Consider the following 16,215-nt stretch of genomic DNA (forward strand, 5'->3'; position numbering starts at 1 on the left):
TTCATCCATACCATCTATCCATCTTTCCTCTACCCATCAATCCATTTTCTTTCCTGATGCATTTCAAAGTAGGTTGCAGACATTAGTACACTTCACCCTTAAATACTTTAGCCTGCATAGCATTAATTAGAGTTCAATACTTGTTTATGGTTTTTAAGTAAAATTTTGATATTGATGAAATGCACAAATGTTAAGTGGACCACTAGATGAATTTTATTTTTTATTTTATTATTTATTTATTTATTTATTTATTTATTTATTTATTGTAGTGGAATAACCCATTGCATGGCCTTGGATGGGAACACAGCCAACAAGAAAAGAATGTTTTCCCAAGAGAATTGTTTTGTGACTTCAAGGCGGGTCATTGAAACAGGTCTATGTGACTGAAGGCAGTTGCTGGGCTTTTCTCAGTAAAACATTCTCATAAGATTTCTGTACTTTCCAAGGTTATCCCTTAAGATAAGGAGAGGAATGATATAGGATCCATAGAAGCAATAGCAATTAATGCCTTCTGATATTATGTTGTTACTAAGCTATCTTGCAGGTGCAATCCATGTATCTTTAAAGTAAAAGTTACATTTGATGTTATGCCAATTTCTCAGCAAACAAGCTTTTTGAAGTCTTGTGAATAAAAATAGGACACAGCACAAACTCGGGGCCATTTGCCTGAGTGAGCAGTGGTCCTTTGCTAGTCCTTGATGATTTCATCTGCTGATCTCTCTCTCTGCACCCCCCGACTCACAACAACAATTTATTTTTTTGTATTTTTCCGAAGCTGGAAACGGGGAGGCAATCAGACAGACTCCTGCATGCGCCCAACTGGGATCCACCCGGCATGCCCACCAGGGGGCGATGCTCTGCCCAGCTGGGGCGCCGCCTGTTGCAACCAGAGCCATTCTAGCGCCTGAGGCAGAGGCCATAGAGCCATCCTCAGAGCCTGGGCCAACTTTGCTCCAATGGAGCCTCGGCTGCGGAAGGGGAAGAGAGAGACAGAGAGGAAGGAGAGGGGGAGGGGTGGAGAAGCAGATGGGCTTCTCCTGTGTGCCCTGGCCGGGAATCGAACCTGGGACTCCTGCACGCCAGGCCAACACTCTACCACTGAGCCAACCGGCCAGGGCCACTAGACGAATTTTAAAGACACATTCACCCGTGTGATGTAAATCCCATCAAGACACAGAACATTATCACCATCTTGGAAACCTCATTTCTTTGTGTTCCTTTCCAGTCAGTCCCCACTGTCACCCCCCCATCCTCCCCCACAGGGGTATACTAACGATGTTAGAGCGCTCCTAAGCCTGAGCAATGTGTTGTTAAGTCCCGGAGAAGGACCCCGAGAGGTCTGCTTTTTACTAATCAGAGACACATTAGGCTATTTTTTATTACTTTTATATTAAAAGTGCCCACAGGATAGTGTAGGATCCTAGTATGTCGTTAGTGCTCATTAAATTAGTGGTGGAACGGTGATAATAGTAGCAATAATATATAGTAGCATCAACTACTTTTATTATATTTATCATTATATAATTATCTGAGCTGGTATTATTGTGGAAGAAATTCAAACTATCAGCTAGATGACCAGATTATAAAAATTTTGTATTCTAAAAAAATAGTACCCACAGAAATCCCTGTGACCACTAAACATGTATGTCTCTCCTTCTAGTCCTCTACTTTCTCTGCTGCCCAGTGGACCTTCTTCAAACTATGCTTCTAGCATTGTCAATAAATTCTTCAATTTAGCATTCTGGATCCTCCGTAATTAGGTGGTTTATATTGTAATATTGTCATCTAATTATTATTACATTATAATAATATAATAACTCACAGTTATATATTATAACAGTATAATAAATCACTGTAAAAAGTCCCCCTTTTTAAAGAGGGATTTTTGTAGTGATTATGTAATTTTATAATCTCCACAAAACTGAACCTCTGCTCTGAGCAGCATAGATTTATCAACAACCCAGATTATGTAGCTCCCACCGCTATAATTTATTATTCTGTTCCTCTTAACTGGAATATTAGCTTCTGATCTCTCTAGTAGCTCAAATACAAAACCTTTCTCAAGTCTCCACAAGCTGGGCATCCCAATGGTTCTGAGAACTTGCTCTAGGGTCAGAAAGACTAAGTCAGGCTAGCTCTAAGACTAACTAGTGTGTGACCCTGAACAATCAGCACACTTCACTTTCTTTATCCATTCATGAGGAAAAGAATACCTGTTTCAAGAATGAAGTAATTTTATGTGTAAATATTTAACATGGAGACTAACAATAGTAAACCAACAAATGTTATCTGCCTTCTTCTTATTATTATAATTATTAAATGTCTAGCTCAAAGACCTATTAACTTCATGGACCTTTTTTACACACCTCTGTCCATGACAGACACCCTTCCTTTGAACTTCTAGAGCCTATTGTTTACTGATTTCACCCTATGGTCTTGTTCTCTAATTGTTGGTATTTATATAGTCCTGATGTCTAGTCTCCCCAACTAGATAGGAGCATCCAAGGATCTTATCCTCTCCATTTCCTATATCCTGCAAAGTACCTGGCCGGATAGCTCACTTGGTCAGAGCATCATCCTGTAACAGAGAGGTTGCAGGTTTGATCCCAGATCAGGGCACATACAGGAACAGATTGATGTTCCTGTTTCTCTCTCTCCCCTCCTTCCTCTCTATCTAAATCAATAAAACAAACAAACAAAAAAGCACCTGGCATAGGCTGAATCCATTGTCAATGCCGACTAAGCACCTATTATAACTTAAATTTAGAGAACCCTGCTCTTTCTTATGACATATATTAATATTTATAGATCCCATTTCACAAGTAAAAACCAATCAGTAGCTCTTGGAAGCTCTAAACCCTGCATAACCTCCAGGGTTTTCTTGACTTTACTGATAATGGAGCACCTGACTTAACATTCAAATGAGACACATGCCTAGCTTCTTCAGAGCTGGTCAATCCCTCCCCATGAAACTGGACTCAGGGAGCCTTCTAACTAACACAGGATGGCACCTCCTACCAACCTCCTTCTTCCTCCAAATAATCTGGTGTCATCCACAGGTTGTGTAGTGGCCTCATCAGCAAAGGATGATTAAAGTCAATGGCTAGCTATGCCAAGACAGCTTGGATTTAATTCACTGTGTTGGAGAACATATTATGGTCTGCTATAGCTAAGAATTCCTCCTTCTGGGAGAATGAATTAAGCAAGTCTAGAAACATATTGGTGGTTTCTTAGCCATCCAATGAAATCTAAGACTTCATTAAAGGCTCTGGTTCTTAAGTATGTAGAGACAGATTGTAGTTCCTAGGCCTGGAATGTTTCCCATACCCCTTTACCTGGCTTATTTGTTACTTGCCTGCAGGTATTAGCTTAACTGTCTTGTCCTTAGACAAGCCAATTCAAGAGTACAGGGTCTGAGTAGAATACATCAGTTGTACCCTGTACTCTTCTCTGCTGCCCTCAGCAAATTGTAGTTAAGTAACTATTTGTGTCCCAGCTCTGTTTCCCACTGAGGAAGGTTAAGAACCATGCATTTTGGGTCCTAGATTCTCTTGTTGATTGTTGCACAACCAGTGTGTAACAGACAGCCTGGTCCCAAGAAAGCACACACAAATATTGATGTTGAATGAATAAATTGGTCCATTAGCTGAAGGGCTTTGCTGACCTGGTTGCAGGTGCTTTACCAATGATCCCACTTTTACGACTGTTCCTGAAGCTTCATGGCCCAGCACCATTGGCTTTTTCACAACAAAATCCCCAATTCGACCATGCTGCCAATAATGGACATCTGAGCCACAGATTCCAACGGAATGCATCCTCAGCAGCACCTCTGATAAGAGAAAGGAGAAGAGAACAAGTGAGGGAAGGAACCACCCTGAGGCACCCTGACCATTCTCCTCAGGACAAAGGAGAGTGTTTGCTTTTCAAGGCCAGGTACAGAATTTAGACCACAGAAGAAAGGAAGCTAACCAGAGACCCTGACTGAGTCTTGGAAGGCAAGAACACTTTCACAGAGCAAAATAACTGCAAGTAAGAGTTAATTCTATGTGACTGCTTGGCTAGGCTATGGTGCCCAATTGTTTGGTCAATCACTAGATATTGCTGTGAAGGTATTTTTCTTTTTTTTTTTTTTTTTTAAATATTTTATTTATTGATTTTTTAGAGAGAGAGGAGTGAAAGAGAGAGACAGAGAGAGAGAGAAGGGGGAGGAGCAGGAAGCATCAACTCCCATATGTGCCTTGACCAGGCAAGCCCAGGGTTTCGAACCAGCGACCTCAGTGTTCCAGGTCGACGCTTTATCCCACTGCGCCACCACAGGTCAGGCCATGTGAAGGTATTTTTCAAGTGTGATTAAAATTTTAAGATATGGAGCCTGACCAGGTGGTGGTGCAGTGTAGGGAATATCGATCTAGGACACTGAGGACCCAGGTTCGAAACCCCGAGGTTGCTGGCTTGAGCGCGGGCTCACCAGCTTGAGTGAAGTATAATAGAAATGACCCCATGGTCACCAGCTTGAAGCCCAAGGTCACTGGCTCGAGCGAGAGGTCACTGGCTCAGCAGGAGGCCCCCAGTCAAGGCACATATGAGAAGTAATCAATGAACAACTAAAGTGACACAACTACAAGTTAATGCTTCTCATCTGTCTCCCTTCCTGTCTGCCTGTTTGTCTCTCTCTTTTTCCCTCACTGAAAAAATATGTATGTTAAACATATATACATATATATAACACACATATAAATATATATTATATAAATTTAACATATATATTTTTTAAAATATATATATATTTAAGATATGGAAACAACCTAAGTAGCCATCAATTGATAAACAGTTAAAGAGAATACAGTATATATACACAACAAAATAATATTCAGCCATAAAATAAGAAGGCATTCTTGCCATTTGTGACAACATTGGATGGACCTTGAAGGCATTATGCTAAGTGAGATAAATCAGACAGAGAAAGACAAATGCCATATGATCTCACTAATATGTAGAATCTCTAAAAGAAAAAAAGAAAAAGAAAAAATCATGTTCAGATACAGAGACTACATTGGTGGCTGCCAGAGGCAGGGGTGGGGACAGATGAAATGGGTGAAGACGGTCAAAAGGCACAAACTTCAAGTTTTAAAGTAAGTCTTGAGAATCTAATGTACAACATGGTGACTATAATTAATAATCCTGTGTTGTACGTATACTTGAAAGTTGCTAAGAAAATAAATCTTAAAAGTTTATCACAAGAAAAAACTGCAACTCTGTGAAGTGATAGATGTTAACTAGACTTATTGTGGTGATCATTTCCCAATATAGACAAATATTGAATCATTATTTTTGTTGTTTTTTTCCATTTTTAAAAATTGTATTGATTTGAGAGAGAGAGAGAGAAACATCAATTTATTGTCCCACTATTTATGCCTTCATTGTTTGATTCTTGTTTGTGCCCTGACAAGGGATGGAACCCACAACCTTGGTTTATCTGGACAACACTCCAACCCAACTGAGCAACCTGGCCAGGACTGAATCATTATGGTGTACACCTGAAACTAATATTTATATAATGCTGTATGTCAATTATGCCCCAATTAAAAAAAAAAACATTTAAATAATTAGACTTTGAGTAAAGCAGACTGCCCTCCATAATTTGATTAAGCCTTAATCAACCAGATCAACTCCTTAAAAGACAAGACTGAGGTTTCCTGAAGAAGTAGTTCTCCTCAAGACTGTGATATCAACTTTTACCTGAATTTCCAGACTGCTATCAGCCCTACAAATTCCAGACTTGCCAGACCCCACAACAGGTGAGCCAATAACTTAAAATAAAGCTTCCCCTACTCTCTCTATATATGTATAACAAATCTCTCTATATATAAATCTGTATAATAAATCTCTCCCAGTTCTGCTCCTCTGGAGAGCTCTAATAAACTGCATAAGCATGATATTAGTAGGAAGAAATGTATCAATCATATAAGAGGAAAAAAACCTGTTTTTTAGTAGTTACCTTTCACCAGACAATGAATATACTATGCCTGATTCTTATCTACTCCTAAAAGGGAGGCTGGCAGAACCTAGGCTTGGCACCACTTTGTGAGTGATCAGGCTGTCTTCACGCCTGTTGTTTTGTTAAAAAGTGCAGTGTTCGTTTAAACTACCCAAATATTTCAACTGGCATTTCAACCTTCACAGGTTTGAATATAGTGAGATTTGGTGGTATTGTTGTTGTCAGTTTTCCAAGTTTAATATAATGATTCTACTGAGCCCCTTTGCTGAAGTAAGTCCGACAGGATTACTGGCCTTGTCTGACTGAGAAGACCATGTTACAAGTATCTCCCTGAGAAAAACAAAGAGACCCAAAGTTGTGCTAGGCATTCAGTTGTCTCATGCTGTCCTTCCCACAAACCACGGGAGATTCACCCGGTTTGGCTCTATAGAACTTTCTCCATCTTTGGTTTTGGTGAATAGAGTAAGAAACAGCAGGGTGAATTCTGAGATTCAAGGTAGGGAAGTCATTTGAGTTAGGAAAATCATTTCAGTTTCCTCTCTTGAAGTTACCAATTTGTAATAAGAGGTTTAAATTCGACTTGCTAGAACTCTTGCTGAAATGTACTATCATTTCCTCTTCCAACTCAAGGACAGGGAGGCAAGAAAGAGAAAGTAGGCCTGACCTGTGGTGGCGCAGTGGATAAAGCGGCAACCTGGAATGCTGAAGTCGCCGGTTCAAAACCCTGGGCTTGCCTGGTCAAGGCACATATGGGAGTTGATGCTTCCTGCTCCTCCCTCCCCCTTCTCTCTCTCTCTCTCATTCTCTCTCCTCTAAAAATTAATAAAAAGTAAAAAATTCTTAAAAAAAAAAAAAAAAAAGGGAAAGTAGAATGCTGCTTCTGGGGAGAAAAGCTTTACCAGAGCGCTTTGAGTCTGAGATAACCCTGGTTTGGCTACCTCTAGAATCAACACCAACCTTTCAGGACAAAGTGAGCTGTCTCTTTCCCTTCTCTAAAAATGATAGCTTGCACCTGTGGTGCAGTGGATAGAGCATCAACCTGGGATACTGAAGTCCCAGGTTCAAAACCCCAATGTCACCAGGTTGGGCATGGAATCATCAACATGATCCCATGGTCGCTAGCTTGCAGCTGAAAGTTGCTGGCTTGAGCAAGAATCATTGGCTCAGGCTGACCAGGAATTGGCGCAGTGGATAGAGCCTCAGACTGGGATGCGGAAGACTCAGGTTTGAGACCCCGAGGTCACCAGCTTGAGTGCGGGCTCATCTGGTTTGAGCAAAAGCTCACCAGCTTGAGCCCAACGTCGCTGGCTCAAGCAAGGGGTTACTCGGTCTGCTGAAGACCCGCGGTCAAGGCACATTTAAAAAAAAAAAAAAAAAAAAAAGAATCATTGGCTTAGCTGGAGTCCCCCAGTCAAGGCCCATATGAGAAGTAATCAATGAACAACTGAAGTGCTGCAACTATGAGTTGATGCTTCTCATCTCTCTCCCTTCCTGTCTCTGTCTCTCTTTTTCTCGTTGCTAAAATAAAATAAATAAAAAAATAAAAAATAAAAAATAAAAAAGCGTGGGCCCTTGGCTGGACAGCTTGGTTGGTAAAGCATCATCCTGATATGCAAATGTTTAAGGTTCAATACCCAGTCAGGGCACTTAAAGGAAGAGGAAACAATTAGGCCTAAATACATGTTGTTTGCTAAGTACTGATAGAAACAGCTCTTGTTTGTATTTTTAGCACTGACCCAATAACCCAACTGGCATTTGAGTAGCAAAGCTCTCTCCATGGAAGCTACCTTCAATCTGATGTTCACACAGAAACTACAGGTGTGGGGTAAGGCAGATCCCCAACTCCTCATGAACAGAAAGGGGAACTAACTGGCTGGGTGTAAGGTGAGCTATTTGTAAACCCTCTGCCCCTTGCTCCCAGCAGGGTCCTGCAGATCATAAAGTGGGAGTCCAGGGATGGGAGGAATTAGAAAACTGTCAGAAGGGATCTGCCTCAGCTAATAGGGTGGCACAATTTCCTTAGGTACAGGCACCACCCAAGAAATGTGTGTGTAACTCAGCTGCCACCTCACAGAGAGAAGCCAGAAAGAGGGGAACAAATGTGGCAGAAACCCTGACCCAGTGTGCACACGCACTTTCTGCACCTGGTTGATTGGGGCAGTGGGGCAGGGTAGGCTCCATGCAGCCAGCTCCTCCCATCCCCACTGGACAGAAGGTCCTGGTCTTCCAGGAATGATGCTCCCTTTCCTAACTAAAACATTAAGTTCTGTAGACTTGCTACTTTTCAAAATTTGAATTTAGTCACCCAAATAATGGCTTATAGTAGATAGATTAACCTAAGGTCAAAAGAATAATTCTGCATTTGGTCCATAAATTGAAGACACTTTATGACAAAAACTCTTTGGGGCCTGACTTGTGGTGGTGCAGTGGATAAAGCATCGACCTGGAAATGCTGAGGTCGCCGGTTCGAAACCCTGGGCTTGCCTGGTCAAGGCACATATGGGAGTTGATGCTTCCTGCTCCTCCCCCCTTCTCTCTCTCTCTCTCCTCTCTCTTCCTCTCTGTCTCTCTCTCCTCTCTAAAAATGAATAAATAAAAAAAAATTAAAATTAAAATTAAATAAAACAACTCTTTGGGACAAGCCAGTAGTCTTATATGGAAACTGTTCTTGTTCTACCACTGTTTCTTCTACTGGACACAGCAGGCTAGTAGAGTCTATCCAGTCATGCTGTGGACAGTGGACTCACTGCAAAGCCTAACAAAAAGCATAGTTTAAATAGAGGCAGACGTATAAATTGAGCAGAAGAAGGGTGAGGGAGTAGTAATGTACATCTGTCTTCAGGGAAACAAGAAAATAAAAGTTGAGTATCCCAAGGACCTACCATTTGGGCCTGGCTCAGGGATAGGGTAGTTCTCCTAAGGGAGAAAACAAAAAGAAAGAAAGAAAAGTCATTTAACATGCATATATGGACATTTTCAATTTTTTAAAAATTGAAGTGGAGTTTCACTTAAATATTTCTTTTTTTTCTCTCTCTCTTTTTTTTTTTTTTCATTTTTCCGAAGCTGAAAACGGGGAGGCAGTCAGACAGACTCCCGCATGCGCCGGACCGGGATCCACCCGGCATGCCCACCAGGGGGCGATGCTTTGCCCATCCGGGGCGTCACTCTGTTGCGACCAGAGCCACTCTAGCGCCTGAGGAAGAGGCCACAGAGCCATATCCAGCGCCTGGGCCATCCTTGCTCCAATGGAGCCTTGGCTGTGGGAGGGGAGGAGAGAGACAGAGAGGAAGGAGAGGGGGAGGGGTGGAGAAGCAAATGGGCGCCTCTCCTGTGTGCCCTGGCCGGGAATCGAACCCGGGACTCCTGCACGCCGGGCCGACACTCTACCGCTGAGCCAACCGGCCAGGGCCATTTAAATATTTCTTCTCAGAATTACCAAAGGCTCAGGCTATACTGTTGCTGGGTGGATGTGTGAGGGGCTACACTGAGTAGTGCTGTCCTCACCCCATTCAATGGGGCCCTTTGCCCAGGACTCAGGAAAAAAGTACGCTATGTACATTCCCCAGACAGAAAGGATGATTAGGCTGCTTCCCTAGATCTGCCTTCCCTATCAGATCCTGCTCTCCTGAAAACGCATTGTTAAAAACACACTTGCTTGGTCTGGCAAACTTGCACAGGGAAAGGTATTTCTAGCAGCTGCACGAGAGCAGCTCCACGGGTTGTAGTCTGAGGCTGCTCTTTTTCCTGTACAGCAGGGCACACACCCTCACGTGGTCCCCCCTTTCAAAACATCCCATGTGGAATTTTAGAGGCCCCCTGAGAACACATGGCCTGTATTTTGAACTCTCACAGGTTAAAACAGCAATCTGAGTTATTCCAGTGTTCATAGCTATAAGTATTTTCCTTCAGTGCCAACTGGCTAGGAAATTCTTGGTGATGAGCGTGAGTGGCCAAATCCAAGTTTTTATTGTATTAATTCTTTGAAGGCAGCCTAGAAGAAGGGATAGAAATGTTCATAGCACCATCTATGTGCCAGACAGTGTTCTGAAATTTACACACAACATGGTACATGCCAAGTTTGCATGAGAGACCTGAGGCTGGCAAGTTTAATAACTTGGTCAAGATCATGCTGCCAGAGAGTAGATAAATTACAGCTAAACCCAGATGTGTCTGATACCCAAACCTACCTCAGTGCATTACACTGCACCCCCAACGTGGAATGTTACTTTTCTACTTCAGGGGTTGTGCAAGGAGCCATCAATTGGCTGATGAGAAGGTCGAAGCTGGGCCCCATGCAGAACACTCTGGGAGGAGACACTACCCAAAACTAGCTTCCTTCTGAAAGCCTCCCCAAGATGCTTTTATAGGCAAAAGCAGACAACACTGGGCCTATTTCGCTAATAAGATATTAACCTTGGCCCTGGCCGGTTGGCTCAGCGGTAGAGCATCGGCCTGGCGTGCAGGAGTCCCAGGTTCGATTCCCGGCCAGGGCACACAGGAGAAGCGCCCATCTGCTTCTCCACCCGTCCCCCTCTCCTTCCTCTCTGTCTCCCTCTTCCCCTCCTGCAGCCGAGGCTCCATTGGAGCAAAGATGGCCCGGGCGCTGGGGATGGCTCTGTGGCCTCTGCCTCAGGCGCTACAATGGCTCTGGATGCAACAGAGTGACGCCCCAGAGGGGCAGAACATCGCCCCCTGGTGGGCATGCCGGGTGGATCCCGGTCAGGCGCATGCGGGAGTCTGTCTGACTGCCTCCCCGTTTCCAGCTTTGGAAAAATGAAAAAAAAAAAAAATTAACCTTGATGCCAAAGACCATGCCTTCAATCTCTTCAGAACCATGTACAGTGCTCTGTCCCAAATCTGGTGGACTTATTATACTGGTTAAATATCCATTTTCCATAATAGTGTTTCCATGGAAGGTCTGAAGTTCTCGTTCATCTCGGATAACCAGCCCTTTTTGTTGAAGTAGCTCAATGCTAATTTGAGCTCCTTGTCTCCATGAAACAATGCCCAAAGTGATCATGCTGGTGCTGACCAACTTCTTTGTGTCAGGTCCTGTGCTAAGTGCTGTCCATGCTTCACCTCCATTAACCCTCACAACAGCCTGTGTGCTACCCTCTATTAGAATCCCATTTGGCATACAAGACTGAGAACGGTGAGATTTAGCAAACTGCCCATGGTAAATCTAAGGTAGTAAATGGCAGAGCTGCACTCAAAGCAACTGACCTGGGCAGACAGACTGGGCTCCAGGCAGTTTTTCATCTCTTAATAGTTTAAACTGGCTACTTCTAGAAGGAAGAAAAGGAGGGAGGGAGGGAGGGAGGGAGGGAGGGAAGAAGGAAGGAAGGAAGGAAGGAAGGAAGGAAGGAAGGAAGGAAGGAAGGAAGGAAGGAAGGAAGGAAGGAAGGAAGGAAGGAAGGGGGGAAGACAGGAGGGAAGGAGAGAAGGGGGTAGGAAATCTACTTAGAAAAGGAAGACCCAGGTACTTGCTTTAGTAGCACATATAGTAGAAATGGGCAACTCGGATAGCCATCACTGAAATCTTTTTCAAAAAATTTCTGGTCCCAGATCTGACATTATACATCAGGGACTGCTGTGTAGTTATGTTTCTATTAGATTGAGTGAAAAAAAATTTTTTTTTAATTAAGAGGAGGACAGATAGACAGACTCCCATATGCGCTCCCAACTGGGATGCACCTGGCAACCCCTATCTGGGACGCTTGAACCAACCGAGCCACTGGCTGCAAGAGGGGAAGAGAGACAAAGGAGAGAGGGAGGGGGGAGAAGCATATGGTCACTTCTCACGTGTGCCCATAACCAAGGATTGAACTGGGAACATCTGCACACCAGGCCAACACTCTACTAACTGAGTGAAATGTTAAACTGTAGGTTAAAACAGGCCTTTATTGGCCCTGGCTGGTTGGCTCAGTGGTAGAGCGTCGACCTGGCGTGCGGGAGTCCCAGGTTCGATTCCCGGCCAGGGCACACAGGAGAAGCGCCCATCTGCTTCTCCACCCCTCCTCCTTTCCTTCCTCTCTGTCTCTCTCTTCCCCTCCCGCAGCCGAGGCTCCATTGGAGCAAAAGATGGCCCGGGCGCTGAGGATGGCTCCATGGCCTCTGCCTCAGGTGCTAGAATGGCTCTGGTTGTGGCAGAGCAACGCCCCTGGTGGGCATGCCAGGTGGATCCTGGTTGGGCGCATGCAGGAGTCTAACTGCCTCCCCGTTTCCAACTTCAGAAAAATACAAAAAAAAAAACCCACACACACAAAAACAGGCCTTTATTTTATACATGGACTAGCACCCCACCCTGCCCCCTAAAGGCGCTAGTAGACAACTTCCCAGGCATTGAGAGAATTCCAGAGCATACTCTTCAGAGCTTGCCTCCAACCAGGCCAGGTCTGAACACTCCATTTGAGGGTGGAGAGGGGATAAGAGTCCAGCTCACAACTGTTAGGCACATGTATTTACTACTGGAAATATATGCTGGCGTTAACAGAGTACACCAGCTTTGATCTTACCACAGGAGCAAGGCTGCAGTGACTTTCCTAGACACTAGAGGGTGCTGTGCCAACAGCGTGGTTTTTCCTTAGTAGCAAAAAATTATACCTCTCCCCATAAACCAACTTTCCTTTTCTGTCCTCTTTCTTACTAACTCTAATCACCCATACAACTCAGCTTGGCTCCCTCCTGACTCCCCTCTCGGCGGGAGACATGCCACCTGAGCACAAGACCATGTTAAGATCAGCTCTTAAGTTTGTAAATATTATCGTAAGCACAGCTGGGGAGCTCATAATGTTTTAGAAAGTTATCACAGCATAGTTACTAAAAAAACCTTGCGTTTTGTTCATGGTTCCTTGATTTTTGTTGGTGATGTTGGCTACAGTCCTGTTTTCTTAGTCATCTTTTGTGTCTAAAATTTCGGCGGTGATATTCTTTCATTTATCTTATTTCTCATTTATCGAAGTTTCTTAGCTTCTCTGAGATACAGAACGTTCACTTTTATCCCCACAGTCCAATCTGGCATATTCAAGGTTTTCTAAATAGCACTTCTCATCTGAGAATGATAAGTGATAGGGAGATTAAGAAGAGTTGAGTGACTGTTCTTTATTGTAGTTATCATATTTCCCCATGTACAAGATGTACCCTTTACCAAAAAAGTTGGGGTCAAAAAACTGGATGCGTCTTATACAGTGATTGTAGATTTTTTTTACTTGCATTTCCTGTTTTTTCATGCTTGTCTTTGCGCTATTTTGCAGTTGTTACTGGTATATTACAGTAGGTTATGTTTTGCCACGCTCTGCCCTGAAATGGCTCAGAAAAGATTTTTTTACAGTGCTGAATTCAAGTTAAAAGTGATCCAGTTTGCAAAAGTAAATGGAAATCGTGCTGCTGAATGTAAGTTTGGTCCTCCTCCAACTGAGACATCAATCCAAGACTGGCTACAGGAAGAAGAAACCCTACTGAAAATGCCATGGCAGAAGAAGGCCATGAGAGGCAAGCCAGCAAAATGGCCTGATTTAGAGAGGGAATTGAAGATATGGATTGAAGAGCAAAGGGCAATTGGAATTCCTGCATCCACAAAAAATGGTTCAGCACAAGGCAAGAAGAATTGCTGATGAAAAAGAAGTTACTGATTTCAAAGGAGGACACAATTGGTGCTTCAGGTTCATGAAACAGAATGGACTAAACATGTGTACACACATCAGACTAGCCCAAAAGATGCCTGGAAGCTATGAGCAGAGGGCCCTTGAATTTCATCGTTTTGCCATTCAATGTCAGAAGACACATCAGTTTAAGTTGAGACAGATTGCAAATACGGACAAAGTTCCCCTTCAATATGATGTCCTAAGTAACAGAACTGTTGATAAGAAGGGGGTGAAAACTGTAACTGTGAAGACAAGTGGACATGAAAAGAGCCATTATACACTTGTTCTAGCTTATTGTGCCGATGGAATCAAGCTGCCTCTTATGCTGATTTTCAAATGCAAAACAATGCCAACAGAAGATATTCCTCAAGGAGTGATTGTTCACATTCATGACAAGGGTTGGATGAGTCAGAATGGGATGAAGATCTGGTTTGAGAAAGTTTGGAGAAGGAGACCAGGTGGGCTCTCTTATGCAAACCTGCCCTATTGGTGCTTGATCAGTTCAGGGCACACATAACAAAAAACACAAAAAAGATTGCTGCAGAGCAGAAAACAAAACTTGCTGTCATACCTGGAGACTTGACATCTCAGCTCCAACCACTTGATGTCAGCATTAACAAGCCCTTCAAAGCTGCCATGAGAAACAAATGGAACCAAGGGATGAAGTCTTCTGGGGACAATTTGACACCAGCAGGAAGAGTGAAGAAATGAACTATAGGAGTTTGTACCTGGGATAATATCAAGATTGAGATCGTTGTCAAGTCATTTAATAAGTGTGGTATTTCAAACGCCATAAATGGAACTGAGGACGAGGCAATATATGAAAACAGTGATTCGTCATCAGACACAGATGAGGACAAGCAAATGGATGGGAGTTTTGACAGTGATGAGGAATTGTATGAATTTTATGATGACTAAAACTTGAGTTCAATAACTTAGTGTAATACTTTTTTTTTTTCAAATTTTGGGCCCCAAAATTAAGGTATGTCTTATACATAGAGAATACAGTATGTCAGTTTCCTAGCATTTTTCCGTAAGTCAAATAGTCCATATATACATACGGTCCATTCTATCTCTTAGAGGTCTTTCCCCTCCCCCATCCCCAACCCTGATTAAATCATGAAAATACTTCAGGGAGTACCTTGGGAACATGGAATCATTTCAAGTGTCTCTAGCATCCTAAATGTTACCTTGCCTTTTCTAAATGCATTTTCTCAAATTAGCCTACACAGATTTCTAAGTATATCTTAAGGGTCCTCTTTCCCTTATTTTCACCTGCACATCTGAGTTCATGCCCTCAGTACATCTTACATGGGTTGTAGCACTGGTCTCAACATGTGAAATCAGGGGAAGATGGCTTTTCCCTCCTCTAGCCAACCTGAGTGATGCAGTGGTGAACGCAGAGCCTAGAATTGCCTGTTCATGTACAAACCCAGGTTCTCTTCCACCTGCTGCATGGCCTCAGGGTAATTACATAACCTCTTGATGCCCTCGATTTCCTCCTCTGTTTAATGAAGATAATCATAAAAGAGAGTACCCGACTCAGAGTAAATAAGTTAGCTTTTATTACAAAATAAAGAAAACCAAAGTTCTTTTTCTTTAACTAACTCACAGTATGGTTGAGCCAGCTCTGGACAGCCTTGTCCTTTTCCTTTTGAAAGGGTAGTTTTCATTTTTTGGAGAAAAGTGTATTTCCCTTGTTTCCATGTCAATATTAGGAGAATTTGACTGCTCCTTTAAAGGCTGGAATATGAAAGAATGTAAAGCAGGATTCCAGCAATGTTTGGGGCTTCAGTCTATCAATTGTAGATAGAGTATAAAAACCATACCCCCTGCCTTAAAGTGAGGGGCAGCAGGCAGGCCACCGAGGTGATCATCGATGTGCCAGGTCCTCAAAGCCCACCTTTTCCAACTCGCCAGGTCTGCTGTCAACCAGTTGGTTGGCTGACCTGCATGTGTAAGGAAAGCAGAGCAGGACACCTTAGTTTTGCTCCCCTCTCCCTCCTCAATTTTGCCTCCCTGGAGAGCCCGAAGGGTGTTTTGAGGGTGGGAGGAAAATCCAAAGGTTTCCCAGTCAGGCATTTTTTCGTGAGAGGCTTTGTTCTTGGCATTGGTCCTGGCAAACAACGTCAAAATAGAAGGGTCGGACACTCTCCCAAAGTCCATTCAGCTGGCCTCCAGCCCAGGCTCTCAGTGTCCTAGAATCCAAGCCTCCTGAATTCTCAACCCACCCTGCACTCACTCGCTGACCTCCGGGAAACCGTTTCACCACTGGATGATCCCTTTCCTCCTTCAAGATCCCACATGAGCCTGACCAGGCGGTGGCGCAGTGGATAGAGCGTCGGACTGGGATGTGGAGGACCCAGGTTCAAGACCCTGAGGTTGCCAGCTTGAGCAAAGCTCACCAGCTTGGACCCAAGGTCACTGGCTCGAGCAAGGGGTTACTCAGTCTGCTGAAGGCCCACGGTCAAGGCACATATGAGAAAGCAATCAATGAACAACTAAGGTGTCACAACAAAAAACTGATGATTGATGCTTCTTATCTCTCTTCATTCCTGTGTATCTGTCCCTATT

General features: G+C 43.5%; 1 protein-coding gene across 2 annotated transcripts in view; it reads right to left on the minus strand.

Annotated features, from left to right (window-relative positions):
• Window positions 1–16,215, minus strand: part of SORD (sorbitol dehydrogenase) — a 41,186-nt gene that overhangs the window by 18,719 nt on the left and 6,252 nt on the right. Inside the window, exons 1-3 of one of the 2 annotated variants that reach the window (XM_066276579.1) lie at window positions 14,213–14,242; window positions 8,881–8,914; window positions 3,665–3,829 (exon numbers count right to left, since the gene is read on the minus strand). In XM_066276579.1, coding sequence (XP_066132676.1) covers window positions 3,665–3,829; window positions 8,881–8,914; window positions 14,213–14,227 — 214 coding nt within the window. In that variant the 5' untranslated portion in view covers window positions 14,228–14,242. Of the gene's footprint in view, window positions 1–3,664; window positions 3,830–8,880; window positions 8,915–14,212; window positions 14,243–16,215 lie in introns of those variants that run through there. The other variant, XM_066276578.1, reaches the window with a different exon arrangement.

Source organism: Saccopteryx bilineata, chromosome 4 (assembly GCF_036850765.1).
Source record: "Saccopteryx bilineata isolate mSacBil1 chromosome 4, mSacBil1_pri_phased_curated, whole genome shotgun sequence".
In the NCBI taxonomy this organism is placed as follows: Eukaryota; Metazoa; Chordata; class Mammalia; order Chiroptera; family Emballonuridae; genus Saccopteryx; species Saccopteryx bilineata.